Here is a 21230-nt window from a genome sequence, read left to right as displayed (position 1 = left end):
AGATGCTGCTTTTTTCAACAAAAAAACCTCAAAAAATATCTGCATCTTTAAATAATCAATAGTTAATGTAAGCATTGCTTTGATCTGTTATTTTATAGTATATCGTAAACTGATAGTTAAAGTTTGCAATCTTGTGATTTAGACAGTTTAAAATGAAACTAAATTAAATGGTAAACATTATTATAATATCATTGTTTGTTCACAGTAAAAAGTGCTAATAAAGTTTAATTAGCAATTCAGCATTAATTAAAGATGGCTGCTATAAAGTGTTATTGTTATGTTTGCTATGCATGTTTGAAAATTAGTTAATTGCTGAGTAAGTTTGTTTCTTTGACTTTTTAAAAATGAAATGAATTAAAGTGATTTTCTGCTGCTTAGTTTAAAACAAACACTGATGCTATAGGATAGGATGCTGTAGCCAACTTGCACTTTGCTGCTGAGAAAGTCATTTTAGAGACAGAGCCACTCTGGTATTTGTTGATGTGGACAAAGGAAAAAGTCTGCATGCAATGTGCTTTGAAAATGTGGAACAGCAGGAAACAAACACTGCCAGCAGGAGTTTAGTTAGTCCCAGGTTTGTTTGTCCAACACATACCGTATGTGTTCATTTATGCATATGTGATGCCCTTCTTTGGACGTATGGTTAAGATGGTGACGATGCGTCTTTTCACCTCCTTTTCTCCACCGCCCTGATTCACAGCCTCCTGGGATGATTATTAATCTAATAATTAAACATTTATTGCCAACAGCACCTGCTCTCTCGCTCCTCTGAAACCCTCAGGACCCCACCGCAGAGAAAGAGCGCGAGAGAGGAGGAGAGCTGGAGAGGGAGGGAGGGACACAGGAGGAGCCAGAGGGAGGGGTTGGAGAGAGGAGAGCAATTCGAAAGGGTCATCATCACATTGCTGGATTCTTTTACACCAGCGAGAAGCTGTTGTTTTGTATGGCGGCAGACAGCATGTGAAGTTATTTGATCCCAGAACAAAAGAAACAAGGAGGAAGGAACAATCCGATGCTGGGAGGGATTCACAGCGAGGGGCCCCTGACTCAGTCTGACATCTACAAGCAATTAATCTCCTAATCGTCTGACTTCTTTTCACTCACTTTTATTTTTTATTCAAGATTTCTCTGCTTTTTTTCTTTTGTTTGGAAATGTCTGATTCAACTTGAGATGAAAAGATCATCTCTTTAGCTCTTCTTAACCCCGAGTAAGGAGGAAAAGCATATTCAGCGGCAGGCAGAGTCACACTTTTAAAATTAACAGAGTGAGAGAGACAGTGAGAAGTACAGAGAGAGGGAGTGCAGGTCCCTCTGTGCACCACGATGCTGCGCTACCTGATCAAGACCTTGTTGCAGATGAATCTGTTCACAGACACCATCCGAAACCCTTCCAATGGAACTGATGTCTACTTCAACGGCTCCCTGCAATCCTTCAACGGCTCCCTGCCGTCCTTCAACAGCTCGCTGTTCGAGTGGGGAAACTTCACCGGCTTCAACGGTAAGTGCATCTTCCCCTCTTTAACCCCCCATCTTCAACCTCCTCAAAACACACATTCTTGAACAAGACACCTGGGTCTTTTTTGCAACGGGGATCTGAAACTGCAAAGGAAAATGTGACCTCGTGTCAGGTCACTGGAGATAAACAGATGTAATGTCAGGATTCATATCATTCATATACTCCTGGACACTCTTGTGTCCAGGAGTATATGAAAAACACTTTATGTTTGTATATCAGCAAACATAAAGTGTTGTTACTAGACTATAGTAGAAGGTGTTGATCTTTAAGCGTAAACTTTATGGTCTAAACTTTCTAATCACATGTCCATCCTTCAGTTACCACCGAACCAATACTGCATCCCCACTTGCCTCATGCTTTCTTCTCACAGGGAAATTAAAAAAGGGGAGTTGGGAGTCAGCAAACTGGCATCACATACTTGTCAGGGGTTTTTGTGGGCTATGAGTGAAATGTGACAGAGACACAGTATTACCCAATAACACCGCCTGTTTTGCAGAACCGTGAGTGGCAGCCTGCTCACTCTGCTAAATGAAGCTGTCTGCTGTCAGGCACGATGTACCCAAACTGTCAGATCTTTTTAACTTTCGCCATCAAGCTCGTCTTTACCCAGTGATGAAGCTCAGTGTTAACAGCTGTGTCGGCTCTGGGTGGTAATTTATTAATGTCTGCTTTTTTATGGTTCTGGAAGGAGTTTTGTTGTTAACATGTGACTACACATTACATACACACACACACACACACACACATATATATATATATATATGTATAGAGTGAGAGAGAGAGAGAGAGTGAGTGTTAGTGCAAGTGTACAGGGGTAGAGTTCTGTAGTTATGTCCAGACATTGGCATGATGTCTGATTTAATGAGTACCATAGCTTTGTCTCCATGTAATCACATACCAATGAAAGCTGCATTCAGACACACACACACATACACACACACACACATCATTGTCAGACGCATCAATCACATTCAGCATATGTTATTTACCTAAAAAGAAATGTGATCTTTCTTTTATCGCTCAGTCCCGAGTTAGTAAAACATCCAGCTGCTTCTCAGCTCGAGTCCACTGACTAACGGTAAAGAGGGAAAGCAAAGGTGCACACTCTTTGTGATGCCTTGCATGGGTGTATACTGTCACAGAGGGGAGTGATGCTTCCCTTTGATGAGTGGACATGGGCGTGAAAGGTGCATTTGCTTCTGAGCCACCCATTCCCTCCTCCCTCCTGTCCCCATAGCCAGCTTCAAACAGCCTCAATAATGCCGAGTTTATAGCTTCTTTTTCATTGCCATCACACTTCTATTTCTCTCTCTCTCTTGCCATCTGTAAACTCTAATGGAGTGTAGATTGAGTGTTTGTGGGGTTCACTCCTAAAATCTATAGAGAAAGTAAGCAGGAGAGGCAGCAATGAATCTATTGAGGCTGGAGCAGAGAAACACAGTCTGATAGGCTGATAGACAGACATGCCTGCTGTGCATCTCAGCCTCATATTCTTGGGAATCTTTCTCTGTAGCTCACAGAAATTGAATCCCCCCCTTCAGTCTTTAAGTGATATAGATATATTCAGGCAGCCACTTGAGGACGTGTGGGGTTAGATGTAATAGTTTGACTAATCAATGATCAATGAGGGAAGGTATAAAAGCTTTTTTCTTTTGTGAACATGTCACAGAGGTGTGGATTGACTATATGAAAGGAAAGAAAACGATAACCTCTGATATCTAAATTACATCCTGCAAAAGTAATCATTGTCCAGATTTGCACTGCAACCCCGCAAAGACACATACATATTTAAAAACCATAATAGAGACGTATTTTCCTGGCCCTCGTGTGCTGATTCATCACTGGGGAGGGGATGGGTGGTCAAACTGTGGGTATCCAGGCGAGAAGCTCAATAGCAAGTCAGTGGGCGGACAGCTCGTGTGGGTCAACCTGGAGCTCAGAGGGAGGCTCAATGGGAAAATCAATGCAGCCCGATAACCAATTTGGGAAATAATGGAGATCACAGCACTATAGTGGACTGCTGGTACATTTATCAGTTCATTCACTCTCTGCCTCTCACTCTGTCTCTGTTTCTTTCTTCATCACACCTTTTCTGTTGACTGTTTCTTTTACTCCTTTAACTGACAGTCACTAATTGGGGTTCATTCATTTGCAATTGATTGTTGGAAGCTTGTTTGTTATTATATTTATAACTTTGCTTCCTTATGTTGTTGTTCAATTTGGTTTCAGAGGAATTTATTCAAAAGATGTTGTTTGAATGTTTTTAGTCATTTAAATAAAGAACGAAAAAGTGACATTTATTTTTGTCATAAATGATGAACTTTAAATAATTCGTCCCTGAATCGAAGGATTAAAACAATTCTTCTCTGCTGCTGCACTCTGGCTCCAGCACCAGACTATGGAGATACATTCATAATCCATAGGAGCCTTCTGAACCTCCACTTGGTTCAATAAGTGAGACAGGTGCTCTTTAGGGAACAGATGCTTGAATCAGAGCTGAGATATTCAGCTTGTGAATCAATATGAAGAGTGTTCAGGAGCTGTGATGCACAAGTACCGTGAACGAAATCACTTTAATTTTTCAAAGATGTAAAAGCATAATGTAATCAAGCCTTTAAAAAGAATCTTTGAATGAAAAATTAATAAGATTTTCTCTTTTAAGATTGTCACTGAACGGCCACATTTAAAATCACTGTACTTCTGATATATATTTTATGTAGTTATTGAATTTTATAGACATAAAGACCTCTGAATTTGGGCTCCTGTGGGTGGAGATACCCAATGGTCCAGTTATATGTGTGTGCACTAATGGAACCATTTAACCATTTTATGGAGGTCAGCTTAGTCCCTCTTTGCTTTTTTCTCTTCAACTCTGGAATAAACGTGTGTGTGTGTGTGTGTGTGTTCAGTGCAGTACAGTTACTTCTAAATATGTATATTTTGTATATTGAAATATGCAAAATCCCCTAAAAAAGTACTCTCCCACACACAACACCCAAAACTACTTTTATTTGTGCAGAAGCAGGGTCGCCTGCAGAATCTTTATCAAGGGAAATCAGCATTTAATACAATCACTTCTGTTCATTTTACACACTATTTCAACACTCTGAAATCAAAAACAGCCTATTGAAGCTCTATAAATGTGGTGCCCACTGGGAGGAACATTAAACTTGCTCCTGCTGTGCTGGATGTTAAGTATGATGGCTGTTTGCTGTTAATGGGGCTGTCAATCTAGTAGAGAGTACATATGTGCAGAGGGCTTTGGAGCTATAACACAAAATTGATATTGAAAAAATGTTTTACCTTCTACACCCTGCATTCCTCATTTAATGCTTAGATAGCGTAGATGTATTATTAATAAATGACTAGGGAGCATTTGGGAAGCCAAACATCTTTATTCATAGTATACACAAAGGTCTGGAAACCACTAGTTGTTTCACCTCAGCTACTGTCACTGTCCCTGCCTCTTTCTCTGTCTCACATCTCATAGACTCGAGACACGGATGGTCCAATACACTGAGATGCATGCTAATTTAAAGGCACTGAAAACGCAGACACAGATACCGTTTCACCTCTTACTTACTGTCAAAGCTGGTTCCAGCTCCAGCACAACGTCAGCATCATTAGATGTGACCTTTCTCTTTGAGCTTGTGCTGATGCTGGCAGTGCGACCGCAGCTGGGACTTTGTAGCAGGTTAGAAAGAGAATGCCTGATGACCAGTGAGAGCTCAGTAGTGGCTGGCCAGGTGGAGGGTGGGAGGTGCGGATATTTAGACGCCACATACTGATGGCATCAATCCAAAGCAAGCTCACTATCACAATAAACCTGGCAATGCAATGTCAGATAGACCAACTTTTCTTTTAACTCACTCATTATTAAAAAAACCCCAATAGGATTCAATACTGTGTCTCTAAAAAGGATGAGGTACTTCAACAGAGCACACGATCCTTTTAAAAAGGATCTGTTTGTATCACACCTCGTCAAAATGAAGACAGCTACAGCGCACAACTGTAGTAAAAGCTATCAGCATGACATGGTCCACAATACTCAAAAAAATCAACACGTAACTTAAAGTGCTTCTCTTGTCATATAGAGATGCTTTAGTTGGGAGTATGACAAACATCTAAACAAAATGGTATTTTAAGTACAATTAAGCCTCAATCAGATGATGATTTCCGCAACTGTGAAGCTGGCATAAGGGCTTTTAAAAGCAGCAATTCATGTCTGAAAACATGAAAAGACTAACAGCATCCACAAAGCCAAACTGGCACATGTACACAACTTATAGGAACGGTGATATCAAGGAGTAATTAATGACTACAGAAAGTTAGGTTTCAAGTGGAGGCTATGAAATATATGATATAATCAGAGGACCAACATACTTATACAAGACTAGAGTCTCTGGTAGTTTCTTTGTAGAAATCTGCACAACCTCATTAGGCAAAATAAAACAGTGAAACCTCCAGGATGGTGCAGATGAAGATGCGTGCAAAATTCAAGGTGGATGATGTTAATTTCAGTAAAAACAACACTGTCATCATCATCGCTTGAACATTCTGCTCTGGCCATCTATCTCTTTATCTTGCTCACTCCCACGAGCTGCTCTGCCTCACTTCAATTTACGTCAGCTCACCTTGATTTATCGGCATGTCTGCTGCATAAACAGTATCACACATTGTGTGAATACATAACTAAAGGGAAATAAAAAAAACGCCAGCGGTTGCCTTGTGAATATATCTGTGTGTGTTTGTTTAGCTACTCAAGGATCTAAGTCACTGCATATTCATCTCCTGTTCCTCTCCATCCATTCCGTGCTCCTTCACCTTATCCCTTCATCCATCCCTCCCATATTCCCCATTAAGAAACCTCCTCAGCTTCCTCCCGCAGAGGAGGCTCAGCAACAGCTCGGCAGTCCGGCCAGGTAGCCCATTACTGCCAGATCATCTTCACGTATTTTCAGCTGCTGTCAGCTTGAGCCTCCTCATCGCAGTTTCCATTACCTGCTGCATCACTGATAAGCTTATCATCCACAATTTCACTTTAAAGCTCCAATTTGTCACTACAGTAGGGGGGGCGACTGTTTGAAGAATCACATAACTGCTCGCATGATTGGTCCCATCGAGCTTTTCTTTCCAAACGCAATTTTCACAGATTTGAAAGATTGTAAAAGTTTCTTTGGCTTGGGTAAATTTACATCTGCCATTTGAGAATTGAAACACCTTTATATTTCAAGGTAAATTTTACTGTTAGACACTATGACAAGGATAAATGGCTGATTGAACGGACTGATCGCAAATCTTTCTCTCCTTTCACGCTGAGATTTTACGCCAGACAGACCTTTTTGTCATGCTTTTCATGCTCATTTCCCCTGTGTCTGAGATCATATGCAGAATTATGTACATAACTGAGCTGGAATGGAAATTAGGGAGCATCTGTGGCAATGATGAACATGGAGGAGAGGGGACTAAGTAGAGACAGAGAGAGAGAGGGCAAAAGATGCTACTTTGCAAATAGAAGAGAGCTCTGCATATGCTAATAGCAACTTGGAAACCTTCCTCCATCACACCAAGGATTTCTCCAGGTGGTGAACGCAAGCAGATACTGATGAAGACGTACAGTTCTGTGAAAAATATTTAAACAAATACAAAATGATGATTTCATCGATTAAGGGAAAAAACTACCCAAACGTACCTGGCCCTAACCTCCTAATAACGTGTTTCATAACCTGTGACTTGGGAAAATGAAGACTGACCACTATTTTAAATATGGTTCATTATGTTTTTAATTTTGTTCATAGTTTGCTTTGGCTTAGATATTAGCTTCAAAACTGAAAAGTTGGACAGACTCATTTGACCCATGGATGGCTCCTGATAAACATCAAAGACCCTCAGAGTTATTGTAGTTCAGTTCATCCAAATGTAGTCGAGACATTTTAGTATTTTCAGTATTCTGCCCGTCAGTGCCATTTGGATTCCTAAAATTCTTCAATTATATGCTCCAGTTATACTAAGATCTTAATTTGCTGACAACATCACAGATGCACAATCAATCAAATCCCTCAACATTAGAAGACAAAAAAAGAGGTTTAGCCTTCATGAGGACTCCTTATAAATGATCTACACTTCCACTCTCAATGACTCCCACTTCATTGCATTAAACAGACTGGCTGCATGATTCATTTGGGAGCTCCCAGACAAGGAGGAGGTCAATCAAAATGAGGGGTTAAGTGTGTTGACGACTCAGGGGTCAGCAAGAGAGGTTGTGGCCCTTAACCCAGCGACAAACACCCTCTAACCCTGACAACATAATAACAGAGGGAGCTTCCTGGGGATATTAAGTGTGATGACATAGTTCTTTTGTTGATCACATCTGCCTTACGCCATTGTTATTCCAATCAGTGTGATTAGTTATGACAAGGTGTAAGCAATGTCCTGTCCAAGCTGATCACTGAATTAAGTGAATGTAGTAAAGTGGAACATAAATGTGTCTTAAACTGAAACCATTCATGTACTTTAAATGAAACACACATCATAACGCAAACATTGCTTTCCCGAAGTCAGATCTTGCATCATCATTACGGACTAATGGAACAACCAGTATGCATAGTATTCCTCTCATCAAAGTCATTTTTTCCCTGTGTTTAACAAATGGAGTTACAACAGAAACCCAGCGTGAGTAGAGTGAAGGCGTGAAGTGCATGTTTTTAAAATGCAAATTGATTGCTGGTGCAGTAAAATGACTTACACTGTCTCCTGCACACACAAAGTGAAGTAAATGTCAATATTCTATATTTGCTGACAATATGCAGACAGGTAAAAACACAAAAGCTAAAAATATAGTAAAGCAAAGGCAGAAAAAAAATCTCCCTCTCTTCTGCTCTCACAGCCATACACACACAATCTAATACATATAGCCGTCTCCAAAATCCATGTCAAATCACAGCCCCATTGCCAATTATCTTCTGAATCCTTTGGAGGGAAGGAAACATGCAATGACAACCCTGTAATGTCAACACAATTGGTTATGCATGCTTATGAATACTAAGATATAAAAACAAAGTGAAGAGTGCAAATCATGATGGGTTTGTGTAACATACCAAGTTTTCCTTCTGCTCCTTTTTGTGTTTTCAGTATATGAATTCTAGGTGAATGTGAACAGATGTGATGGATTAAAATGTTAAACAATAGAAGGAATTTGTTCTGCCATTGTTTAGTTTTTTATCTTCTGAGAGATTTCTTTTTTCAATCATTTCTATTCATTTTAATGTAACTGTGAGTTAAAGCAGCGGGAGAATATAAAATCATACCTCTGAATTGTAGGATTCCTGCCTCTGCTTGTAAGATTACAACAAATGGTTACACCATGGAATCGACTGCAATCACAGAGCTGCTTTGATTAAAGATTTTGATCTCTCTTTGTTCCTCTTACTTTCTTCTTTTTTGCATCTAACACTTGTAGACTCTAGTCTTAGCTAAATCTCCCTTGGAAATGAGACCTTTGATTTCGCTGGGATTAGGCTGAGTAAAAGCGAAGCCTGAATTAATTAAAACCAGAAGAACAGCTGCTCATTTAGGAGTTCTTGCACTGTTAAAAAAAGAATCTTTGAATCTTTTAAGAGAAAAGAAGCCGAGATAAATACAAAAATAACAGTCAGTATGCTTGAAAATACCTCATTGATGGTTTGATTTGTTCAGTGTTATTTGATGCATGATCAGAATATCTGCATTGTCACATGCCAATAATGATTCATTATCTAGGCCTGAGCTTAAATCATATGAGCTGGTGGTGCAACGATCACTTGGTAATTACTGAGTAAACCCTAATTAAGTGCAGACAGTCTGTGACCTGCTTGGCATCCCTGTACATGCACATATACACAAATGCAGTCACACACACGCAGGACAAACAAAAGGCCTAAACTGAATCGCCTTGATCAGAAATGTTCACTTCTCCTCTATGTCCAACTCCAAATGGCTAACACATAAAGACTGAAGTTAACTCTTAATTGCTGTCATATAAATGTAACTAGGTGCTTAACGTAATGTTTGCATATCATATATATCAAATTTATATCAAATTTTGGCATTTATTTTAATTTTTGCTTGCGCCTTATGTGAAAATCAGACTTTGGACGGATTAAAATAAAAAATATGAAGTAAATCCTATTCCGATTACAGTTTATTGGATTTAACTGTGTGAAATAATAAACAGAAAATGACTCATAAACTCATAAAATCCTTTGGCTTCTCCTCCACTAAAGACTATTTGGTGTCCTGCTTTGTAAATACAGAAAAAGCTAAAATATAAATAATTTGTATATTTTTGGTTTGGAATCAGATCCTCTTATGCTAATGAACTGTTGTTATTTTTCATTATGTAAGGGGTTAAACATATTTGCACCTGAGCTGCCCAGTATAACCAGTCTCCCATGTGTAGGCCAAGCTGGGAGCAGATGGCAGTCTGATTCATCCACTTTCCTTGTTCTGCTGCCCCGAGTCAGGTGACTCAAAACTGCTGCCATCCAGTCACACTCTTAATGCTGATGTAAACTGATATCCTGAACCTTTTTTAGTGACGTTACCACTGTAAACTTCATAAAGTGAACGGTTGATCTAAGAAACATCGTTCAGTTCAAATCAGTTTTTCTAATGATTTCTATCCTGATGGGAGTGGTCTCTTCTGGGATGCTAGTGGCTATCAATACAACTGAATGGTTTGGTCTGAGGATAAAAATGATGTGAATGATGTGCTGTGGGCTTTACCTTTGCTGGATAACAAGCCCAAATTTTTGACATCCAAATTAGACAGTGCCCTTTCAAACAGTATGGGCCCACAGTAGTGGTGAATTGTGAGACTGTGGGGGCAAACCCACACTTATCCTCAAGTGGATGTGCCCACATAAAACCAACAGCAGTTTTGCCCGTTGGGGCCCTATATGGGATCTCTTGGAGAAACTTCTCTTCGGGCCATAGAAAACCTATATTACTATATATAGTAGGGATGCAACGATACCAATTTTTTCAAACCGATACGATACCGATACCAATACTTGGATCTGAGTACTTGCCGATACAGAGTACAAAAACCGATACTTCTACCACACACACACACACACAAATGCAATGAATTGGAAGACAGGTTTTATTTTATTCTCTGCCGATAATAAATAATATCTTAATAAAAATGACCACAAAAAAATTTCAAGTGAAAAATAAGCACTTCTGTTAAATTATTGCAGAGTCTCCACATTGTAATTTAACAAAATATCACTGAACTATTGGCACTGTCCCGAGCTTTCAGAATAATAAATAAACACTTCTGTTTATTTATTATATTTCATATTGCAGCTCGAGTATGCTGAGAAGACGGTGCAATCCTATGTTTTCCATGACCGGCATTGGCTGGTCATCCAGAGCGATAAAATGAGTCAGAGCCTCTGTTATTTAAACTGTCCGTGGATTTTCTCTTGACATTTTTCTTCGCTTTTCCAAAACCTGAGTTAAAGTTGGCTGTTCCGCTCCACACTGCTGACATTTTGTTTAGCCTAGCTACAGCAGCCTCCAGTTTCTCTTTTTTATCTGGAGCTGCCAGTCTCACTCGTCTAACCCTGTGCCTGTTTAGTGCGGGATGTCCCCCTAGTGGCCAATCTAAAAACTACAACAGAAATGACAAGCCACCCTCTGATTAATGAAATAAGTTGGTATCGGTTCATGGTATCGGTTAACTTTTACGAGTATGAGTACACACACATTTTACAGTATCGCCCCCGATACCCGATACCAGTATCAGTATCGGTGCATCCCTAATATATAGTCACTTTGCCCCTAAGAAGGAATTCAGTGAGTTTTCAGTGCCCACATGTGGCCTATGTAACATGTATAATACAGTGGAGCCAGACAGCAAACTGTGGGTCTCAGTACTGGTGTGAAATGTGGGGCACGTCTGGGTCACCATGGGTCCTTCTGGATCCCACCAGAGCAATTAGTGTAATGCTCTGTATTGCCCCCCAGCACGTACACACAGTTTTTCTAAAATGTTGTTCAAGTAGAATGCAGAACACTAGGACACGTTAGTCATATATTAAACATTTCTGAGATGTTACCAGCCCACCCTTTTCAAATCCAACCTGCCAATGGATCCAATTGGGTATTCAAAGCCAAAGCGTACTGACCCAATTCTGAAGTGCCAAATGGAAACAATATATATGGGAAAAACTAGTAAAAAGTGACGGTCAGAAGATGTAATGAGAATGGCTTCAAGTGTCAAAGACAATTTTGGATGATGGATGGGTGGAAGAAATATCTCAGAAAGCGAGATTATGTTAAAGGTGAAAAGCCAGACACTTCCAGAATAAAAGATTAAAGAGCTACGGAAGATGACAAAGCTAATTTCTTGACCAGTGATGCTGGGCTGTGTTTGACACACAAGGTCAGTAAATGCACACATGCTATGAAAACAAATGTATATGTAAGACTAGAAGGGAAGCAGCTGCTCTCCACAGTTACATTGTGGATTAATATCATGAGGCCAATTCTCTCGAGGAGCAGAAGCCACGATTCAATTCAATTCAATTTCAATTCAATTTTATTTATATAGCGCCAAATCACAACAAATGTCGCCTCAAGGCGCTTCATAGATACAGAGAAAAGCCCAACAATCATATGACCCCCTATGAGCAAGCACTTTGGCGACAGTGGGAAGGAAAAACTCCCTTTTAACAGGAAGAAACCTCCGGCAGAACCAGGCTCAGGGAGGGGCGGCCATCTGCTGCGACCGGTTGGGGTGAGAGAAGGAAGACAGGATAAAGACATGCTGTGGAAGAGAGACAGAGATTAATAACAGATACGATTCAATACAGAGAGGTCTGTTAATACATAGTGAGTGAGAAAGGTGACTGGAAAGGAAAAACTCAATGCATCATGGGAATCCCCCGGCAGCCTACATCTATTGCAGCATAACTAAGGGAGGATTCAGGGTCACCTGGTCCAGCCCTAACTATATGCTTTAGCAAAAAGGAAGGTTTTAAGCCTAATCTTAAAAGTAGAGATAGTGTCTGTCTCCTGAATCCAAACTGGAAGCTGGTTCCACAGAAGAGGGGCCTGAAAACTGAAGGCTCTCCCTCCCATTCTACTTTTAAATACTCTAGGAACAACAAGTAGGCCTGCAGAGCGGGAGCGAAGTGCTCTAATAGGGTGATATGGTACTACAAGGTCATTAAGATAAGATGGGGCCTGATTATTTAAGACCTTGTATGTGAGGAGCAGGATTTTGAATTCAATTCTGGATTTAACAGGAAGCCAATGAAGGGAAGCCAAAACAGGAGAAATATGCTCTCTCCTTCTAGTCCCTGTCAGTACTCTTGCTGCAGCATTTTGGATTAACTGAAGGCTTTTCAGTGAGTTTTTTGGACATCCTGATAATAATGAATTGCAGTAGTCCAGCCTGGAAGTAATAAATGCATGAACTAGTTTTTCAGCGTAACTCTGAGACAGGATATTTCTAATTTTAGAGATGTTGCGCAAATGGAAGAACGCAGTCTTACATATTTGTTTAATATGTGCGTTGAAGGACATATCCTGGTCAAAAATGACTCCAAGGTTCCTCACAGTGTTACTGGAGGCCAAGGTAATGCCATCCAGAGTAAGAATCTGGTTAGATACCATATTTCTAAGCTTTTCAGCGCCGAGTACAATGACCTCAGTTTTATCTGAGTTAAGAAGCAGAAAGTTAGTGGCCATCCAAGTCTTTATGTCTTTAAGACATTCCTGCAGTTTAACTAATTGGTGTGTGTTATCTGGCTTCATGGACAGATAGAGCTGGGTGTCATCTGCATAGCAGTGAAAATGTATGCTATGTCTTCTAATGATGCTGCCTAGGGGCATCATTAGAAGACGATGACTCCAGTTTTAAACAGTGAGACTACACTTCTCTGAGGTAAGAGTGAAACACCATCTGTAGTCACCATAGCATAACATACATCCCATAATGATCACGTAAATACTTCTTAAAGTTAATACTTTTTAAAGGTTACAATCCTTTAAATCTTAGATAAACAATGAGATCATTATTATTATCAAGTATAAAAACAATTCCTCAGTGATTGGAGAATATCATCAAAAGGCCAAATCTGAATACATTTGCAATGATAATATTATTCAGCTTTATTTTTGGAGCACTTTTTGAAACAAAGTTCTACATGCAAGTTAATTTTTTTTTTTTTTTTTGCAAATGTCATATTTTAATTGCTATGAGATGTGGCTGAAAGGTCCAAACCACAGAGACCTGGGCAACCCTGGTAAGACGAACCACAGGGGAAACCTATGTGAGGACAGTATGTAACCTGATAATATGAGACGCTGTATGTCCTCTATAAAAATTATTATAAAACTAAAAGAAAAAAAATCCATCACACAGTACCACCACAGGACATCTAGGTGCGTCCCAAATTCAAATATTTTGGCATATCTATGACAACCAGCCACAGAAAAAAAGTCTCTCTGGTGTCCATCAGTTACAGATTACATAAGAAACAGAAGACACCGGAACGACATAAATCTACGAGTTCCCCACAAGTTCTGCTAAAGGTGCTCACACAAATATTTGATCTCCACTTTTCCTTGGTGCCTAAAATATTTGCTCATAACTGAATATGTCTAGAATGTATATGGTTAAACAGACCAAACTATAAGGACTGTGTTTAAATTGTGTTACACACTGACAAAGCTAAAGAATTATTGCAGAGGACATGGAGGGAGGTGAACAGCAGCACGGCATATTGTGAGGGACAGAGAAACAGTGACTCACAGTACAGTTCAAAGTGAATTGTAAAGCGTGAGTGTGCTGAGAGCCACAGGACAACAATGGAAACTGACATTTTCAGGAACTGTAATAAATGTAGTAAGATGGGAGCTCTTCTTGCCGTTCACCAGCCTGATTACCATAAAGCTATTTATTAGGCTGATTTCCCGGGCTGAGAGCAACCACGACCAGGGAAAGGCGCGGAGGGGGTCGAGACCACGGGGAAAGGCTGACAGAAGGTTAAGGGCAAGTCGCCATGGAAACACACTGGGAGGATAGCAGGGAGTTATTGGAAGTATTAGACATCCAGTCGCAGGTGGAGAGATGCAGAGCATGAGGTGAAGGGTCAGAGATAAGTATCAGGTCTTGTGTGCACACCGTGGGGAGTTTCCGTAATGGCAGCCAGTTCAAGGTGGCATGAAAGTTAAATAAGCTGCGACTCTTACAGGTGGCTAAGCAGTTCAGTGTTCGTGCAAAAAAAATCATATGCTATTAACCTCATTATAGAAGCTTACTGTGCACACAACTCTAATCTATGTACGCCCCCTCACATGCATGAACACTTCCTGCAGGTCTTCATTAGTGCTAATCAGGCGCTTGCTGCTAGCCACAGCGGGGTACGCTGACACCACTTCCACTGCTGTCTCTTACTGTTCACATAATGTTCCATACAATAATATATTGTACAAATTGATGTTCAGAAAAAATTTAGAGCACTGCCTTCGGATTTGTAAAGTTGCTGGAAGTGTGTACATGTATACATTTTTCTGTAAAAGTATCTGATAATGAAGGTAAAATTTCACAGCAATCAGTATATAATTTTAAATCACAAAATCTGACCATGTGTGACTCGTGTCAAATTGCACTTATGTTTGTTATTATTTCTTAAATTCCCACAAAATTATTTCAGTTAAAGTTTAAATATTTATTTGTTCATTTATTAAGGATATAACTATAGATAGGTTTTTTTTTAATTTTATTTTTTATTATAAATAACAGCCCATTAGACACCATCATTGGAGCAATTTTACACACAAGCTCTCAAGATTTATTTTATTTTACCCTGTGGAGGTAAGCATCAACGACACAGAGCTCTCAGTTCTCACTCCTTCTTTATTAGTCTCCAACATCAACTGAACATATCGCGCCACAAAACACAGGAACACCTTCCTCAACAGTGGGTGTGAGTGGAGCCCTCTAGTGGTCCGCCACACATGCCCCCCCCGAACACCCAGCAGAACTAGTCCAGGACCCGGCGCTTAAGTAAACGGCCGGAACGGCTGAACCGGGGGGGTGGGGAACTGACAGAGGGCAACCCAGCCCGAGAGCGAGGCTGGCACTGGCGGTCAGAAAAAGCTGTAGACGACTCGGACTCCGTTGATTTCGGGTCGCTCCTGGGGGAAAAAACAGAATCCATCAGCCCGGTGGCAGGTGGGCGGCCGCGGCGAGGGGCCTGGGCCGGGACCACCTGATCCTCCTGCATAACATGTGCAGGCTTAAGTCTGTCAACAGAGACAACCTCCTGCCGACCGCCAAAGTCCAAAATGAAATGTTTGTTGCCTGGTTTAAGAACCCTGTATGGCCCGTCATATGGTGGACGCAGCGGAGTCCTATGAGCATCGTGCCTGACGAAAACAAAACGAGCAGAGTCCAACGAACTCGGAACAAAAGTGTCAGGCAGGCAGTGGTGCACAGGAACAGGAAATGAGTCTCTTGGGGGGCGAAAAGGCAACAAAGAGGTATCGAAACATGGGGGAGGTGTCTCAGGTAAGAATTCCCCGGGGACCCGGAGAGGCTGGCCGAGGACCAGTTCGGCCGGGGAAACCCCGAGGTCTTCTTTAACCGCGCTACGCAATCCCAGCAAAACCCACGGAAGACGATCGACCCAGTCGCCACCTGTTAAGGAAGCCCGGAGCGCGGCCTTAAGTGACCGGTGAAACCGTTCGCACATCCCGTTAGCTTGCGGGTGGTATGCTGTGGTGCGGTGGACCTTGACCCCCAGGCCGTCAGCCATAGCAGACCAAAGCTCAGAAACAAACTGGGGGCCCCTGTCCGAGGTAATGTCAGCCGGGGGACCGAAACGTGAAACCCACATTGACAAAAATGCCCTGGCCACCGTCACCGCTGTCGTGGACGCCAGGGGTACCGCCTCCGGCCACCTGGTCGTGCGGTCCACCACAGTCAAAAGGTGCGTGAAACCCTGTGACTGCGGTAAGGGACCAACCAGGTCCACATGAACGTGATCGAAACGCCTACCCGGGACACGGAAAGGTTCGAGGGGCGCCTGTGTGTGCCGGTGGATTTTCGAGCGTTGGCATGGGATACAAACCGCTGCCCATTCTTTCACCGTCTTGCGAAGGCCCGGCCAAACGAACCTGGCGCTGACCAGCTTGACTGAGGCCCGGACGCCGGGATGAGAGAGGGCATGCACCGAGTCAAAAACACGACGACGCCACGAAAGGGGAACCACCGGGCGGGGGCGGTCGGTGGAAACGTCGCAAAGAAGGTGCGGACCGCCGTTCCACACCGGGGTGTCCTCCAGCACGAGGCCCGTTTTTGCTGACTGAAGGGCAAGGACGTCCGGGTCAGCACGTTGCTCGGCGGCCATGGCAGCGTAGTCGACGCCGACATACACCGGAGAAACCAGCACACGTGAGAGACAGTCAGCGACGTGGTTGGACTTACCAGCCACATGCTGAATGTCTGTGGTAAATTCTGAAATAGCCGCCAACTGGCGCTGCTGGCGTGCGCTCCATGGGTCAGAGACCTTGAAACCCGCTGTTCCAACACCCCACCCACTGCCACGTCGGACGCATCGGTGGTCAACGCGATCTCCGCCGACGGAAACGGGTGGGCCAGCAGGGCGGCGTCAGCCAGCGCAGACTTGGCTGCGGAAAATGCATGGACGCGTTCCGGCAGCCAGTCAACCGGATCTTTGGCTGTTTTACCTTTTAAAGCAGCATAGAGTGGCTGTAGCAGGTGGGCAGCTCTGGGGAGAAAGCGGTTGTAAAAATTTATCATCCCCAAGAACTCCTGCAACGCTTTAACCGACGTGGGACGCGGAAAAGCCGAAACAGCCTGGACTCTGTCGGGCAACGGAACCACACCTTCAGCGGAAATGCGGTGCCCGAGGAAATCCAGAACAGGCAACCCAAACTGGCACTTGGAAGGGTTGATAATCAGGCCGTGCGCTGCCAAACGTTGGAAAACCTGGCGCAGATGGGACTCGTGCTGGCTCGCTGAGCAGCTGGCCACCAATATATCGTCCAGATAAACAAAAACGAACGGCAGCCCACGCAAAACGGAGTCCATCAGCCGCTGAAAGGTCTGGGCGGCACCTTTCAGGCCAAACGGCATGCGCAAAAACTCGAACAAGCCGAAGGGGGTAATGACAGCGGTTTTAGGAACGTCTTCGGCGCGCACGGGAACTTGGTGATACCCCCGCACCAAGTCAATTTTAGAAAAAATCGACGTTCCGGCGAGATTGGCAGAAAAATCCTGAATGTGGGGGATGGGGTAACGGTCATTCTCCGTGGCATTATTTAAACGGCGGAAATCTCCGCATGGCCGCCACCGACCGTCCGATTTGGGCACCATATGAAGTGGAGAGGCCCATGCACTGTTCGAACGCTGTACAATGCCAAGCCGCTCCATGGCTGCAAACTCTTCCCGAGCGACGGACAGTTTCGCGGGGTCGAGGCGGCGCGCGCGCGCGAACACCGGGGGCCCGACCATGGGAATATAATGCTCAACCCCATGCTTCGTTACCGTGCTAGAGAAATTAGGGACAGACAGCGATGGAAACTCTAAAAGCAAACGCTGAAAAGCATCCCCGGAGGTCACTACATTAGCCCGAATCAGGGGCTCGGCGGCCCGAGTAAAACAGGGTAGCGAAGAAAACGAGAGAGCATCAATTAAACGTCTGTTAGCAACATCGACAAGCAGTCCATGAGCACACAGAAAATCAGCACCTAAAATGGGTACAGAGCTAGCAGCAACAACAAAGTTCCACTGGAAATCCCGGCCATGAAAACAAACAGTCACCAACATTTCCCCAAACGTTTTGATGGGAGAGCCATTAGCTGCGATGAGCTGCGGCCCACAGGTCGCTGCTAGTCCGTCGGCAGCGGTAGGGGGAAGGAGGCTCTTCTGGGAGCCGGAGTCCACGAGAAAACATCTCCCGGAGCGCGAGTCTTCTATGAAGAGCAGCCTTTCTGTATTGCCAGCGGTCGCGGCTGCTACGGCGCGCTGGCGGGTCCGTTTCCCTGGGCCGTGAAAGCGCAAGGCGGCAGGCAGCGACGCGCTCTGTCGCCAAAACGCTGATGGTAGAAACAGATGCTCTTTCCGCGGTGCCGGCGTGTAGCAACCCCTGCCGTCAGCAAGGAGGCGGATGCTCCGGGGGAGGCAGGTGGAGGCGTGGAAGGTGCCGCCGGCGAGTCCATAGCCAGGGCGTGAACGTCGAAAGTGCGGCTAGCCAGGAGAATGCGATCCGCTTCTTCAGCCAGGGAGCGATAATCCTTTGCAGGCAGAAGCGGGGAGTTTGCGAGGACAGCTCTCACGGCGGCCGGTAGTTGGCGGAGGAAGAGGTGGGCGAAGAGGAATCCACCGTCATCCGGCCCGAGCAACGATAGCATGTTCTCCATGAGCTCGAGCGCGGTACCGCCACCCAAGCCCGACAGGTTGAGGAGCTTTTCGGCTCGTTCAGCATCGGAGAGGGCATAGCGCCGAAGAAGCAGCTCTTTGAGGGCGGCGTATTTCCCTTGGGCGGGTGGGTCCCGGAGGAGCGTCATCGCGCGACGGGTGGCCAGCGGGTCGAGCGAGGCCACCACATGGTGATACTTTGTGTCGTCAGCTGAGATGCCGCGAAGGGCGAACTGAGCCTCCACGTGTACGAACCATGACGGGGGGTCATGGAGCCAAAAGTCCGGCAGTTTCAGCGCCACAGCGAACGTGGCTGCAACAGGAGGCGGAGGTCCGGCGGCCGCTGATGCATCCATAGCGGGGTCTGCGTTATCTGCGGCCCGTTGCATGCTCGAGTCAGGGGTCACCAATGTGGAGGTAAGCATCAACGACACAGAGCTCTCAGTTCTCACTCCTTCTTTATTAGTCTCCAACATCAACTGAACATATCGCGCCACAAAACACAGGAACACCTTCCTCAACAGTGGGTGTGAGTGGAGCCCTCTAGTGGTCCGCCACAACCCCAGATTTGGGAAAATCTTTAGTTAGCCAATGCACAGGCTTGCATGCTTGCATGGGTGTCATTGTCCACTAAATGTGCATATGCATAGGAACTGGCTGCTTCAGAGTTGGATTATTAGTAGTGCTAGTATCAGAACTCAAGAAAAGTAATGTAATGTAATCCCCATCCTAAAGAGGACATTTTGTACCATCATTCTTCATTTTTTCAGTATGAACACAAAGCTGAGAGCGCAAAGCAAAGATGATAGCGAGCCCAGCGAGACAGACATCACTGCTGTTGTTACTTTTTGATGATCAGGTTCTGACTGGCATGACCTCAGCCTGAAAACCACTCGGGGTGTTTGGCCAGCTTAGCGTTAGCATTCTGTCTGTGGCTTGAAAAGAAGAGACGTTTTGTTAGCAATATAGTTTTGTTTCTGTCCTGGATGCAGTTTCCACTCTTGTCTTTTTGAACAAAAAAAATAAAAATTATGTCCATGTCTCATCTGCCAGTTTCTCCCACTTGCACACAAATCAGCTGATTGAAGTGCAGGAGCAAACAGAAATGTTTGTTTGATGGTTTTTAAGGAAGAGGGAGTAAGGAGGAAAAGGCAAAGTGCATGTTGAGTTGTAGTTTAAAGCAGTTTTTATCCTGCAGGTGTGTAATAAACTGCACTTTTGTTTATACACAATCTTTGAGTGGCCATATTCAGATGATGCATTGCTGGCAATTTGTTTACTTAATGTATTCTGCAAAGTGCATTGTTTTAAGTTGATGGAGTGGTTGTATTTTGTTGGGGTAATGCATTATTTTGATTCTGTAAAACAGAAATGACTGATTGGGTTTGCATTGTTTTTCTCTGTAAGTAATTAAAACTCGGCGCCGGAAGCAAGATGTCTTTTTTAGAAATCATCAAACTCCTAGATGTTTGTGTGCTCTGGAGGTAAATTATACATGTTTCTGCACCTTCAGGCTTAAGATATGAAGGACTGCACATATGATTAATACGTTGAGACAATGTAACTGGATAAAATGTCATCATCTGCCTCCTCACCTCAAGCTTGATATCCTGAACTGAGGTCAGGGCTCTAACAAACCAAAACTTGCATAAAGATGCTTATTTATTCTGGATAGTGTCACCATCACTCACTGTCAACAGATTACACACGTAGACAGCAAACTGGCTAAACAACGAGAGCTGGTTTATAGTTAACATACTAGCTAACATTGAGCACTAAACATTACGCGGGCTAGTGTTACTTTTGTGTTAGAGCCGCTTCAAAGAAAGCGTCACTAACACCGGCTAACAGCAGCCATCATCAGCAAAACCATCAGCGCTTACCGACAGTAAAGTTAAGGACATCTCCAACACCTCATCTCAGCGTCGCTGTCGTTGGACAGATGTCAGCTTCACTGACTCACTGACTTGGACTACTTTCACCAGGTTTTACAGCCTCCATTAAAGTAAATAAACATGGACATTAGCTGAGGTAAACAGCAGACTAAGAGCCTGCACTCACTACAGGTGAGCCCAGAGCTGTTTGTACTAAAGTCGCCCCTGTATCTAGGATTACGCACTTGAACTGGGAGAGGTAAGAAAATAAACACAATAAACTTACATCTACTGGTAAGATTTTACACTGCAACTATAAACTGTGGTTAGCTAAAAAAAAATTTTTAAGTCATTAATATGCTGATTTTTGGCACAGATCCTGTGTAGAGGGATAGTTAGC

General features: G+C 43.5%; 1 protein-coding gene across 5 annotated transcripts in view; it reads left to right on the top strand.

Annotated features, from left to right (window-relative positions):
- Positions 1–816: 816 nt before the first annotated feature.
- Positions 817–21230, top strand: part of robo3 (roundabout, axon guidance receptor, homolog 3 (Drosophila)) — a 176709-nt gene continuing 156295 nt past the window's right edge. For 2 of the 5 annotated variants that reach the window (XM_085175689.1, XM_085175688.1), the window contains exon 1: positions 817–1498. In XM_085175689.1, coding sequence (XP_085031815.1) covers positions 1324–1498 — 175 coding nt within the window. In that variant the 5' untranslated portion in view covers positions 817–1323. The remainder of the gene's footprint in view (positions 1499–21230) is intronic. The other 3 variants (XM_085175690.1, XR_014876569.1, XM_085175691.1) reach the window with 3 other exon arrangements.

The sequence above is a fragment of the Neolamprologus multifasciatus genome, chromosome 10, assembly GCF_963576455.1.
Source record: "Neolamprologus multifasciatus chromosome 10, fNeoMul1.2, whole genome shotgun sequence".
Classification (NCBI taxonomy): Eukaryota; Metazoa; Chordata; class Actinopteri; order Cichliformes; family Cichlidae; genus Neolamprologus; species Neolamprologus multifasciatus.
This window is presented reverse-complemented; position numbering and strand designations above follow the sequence as displayed.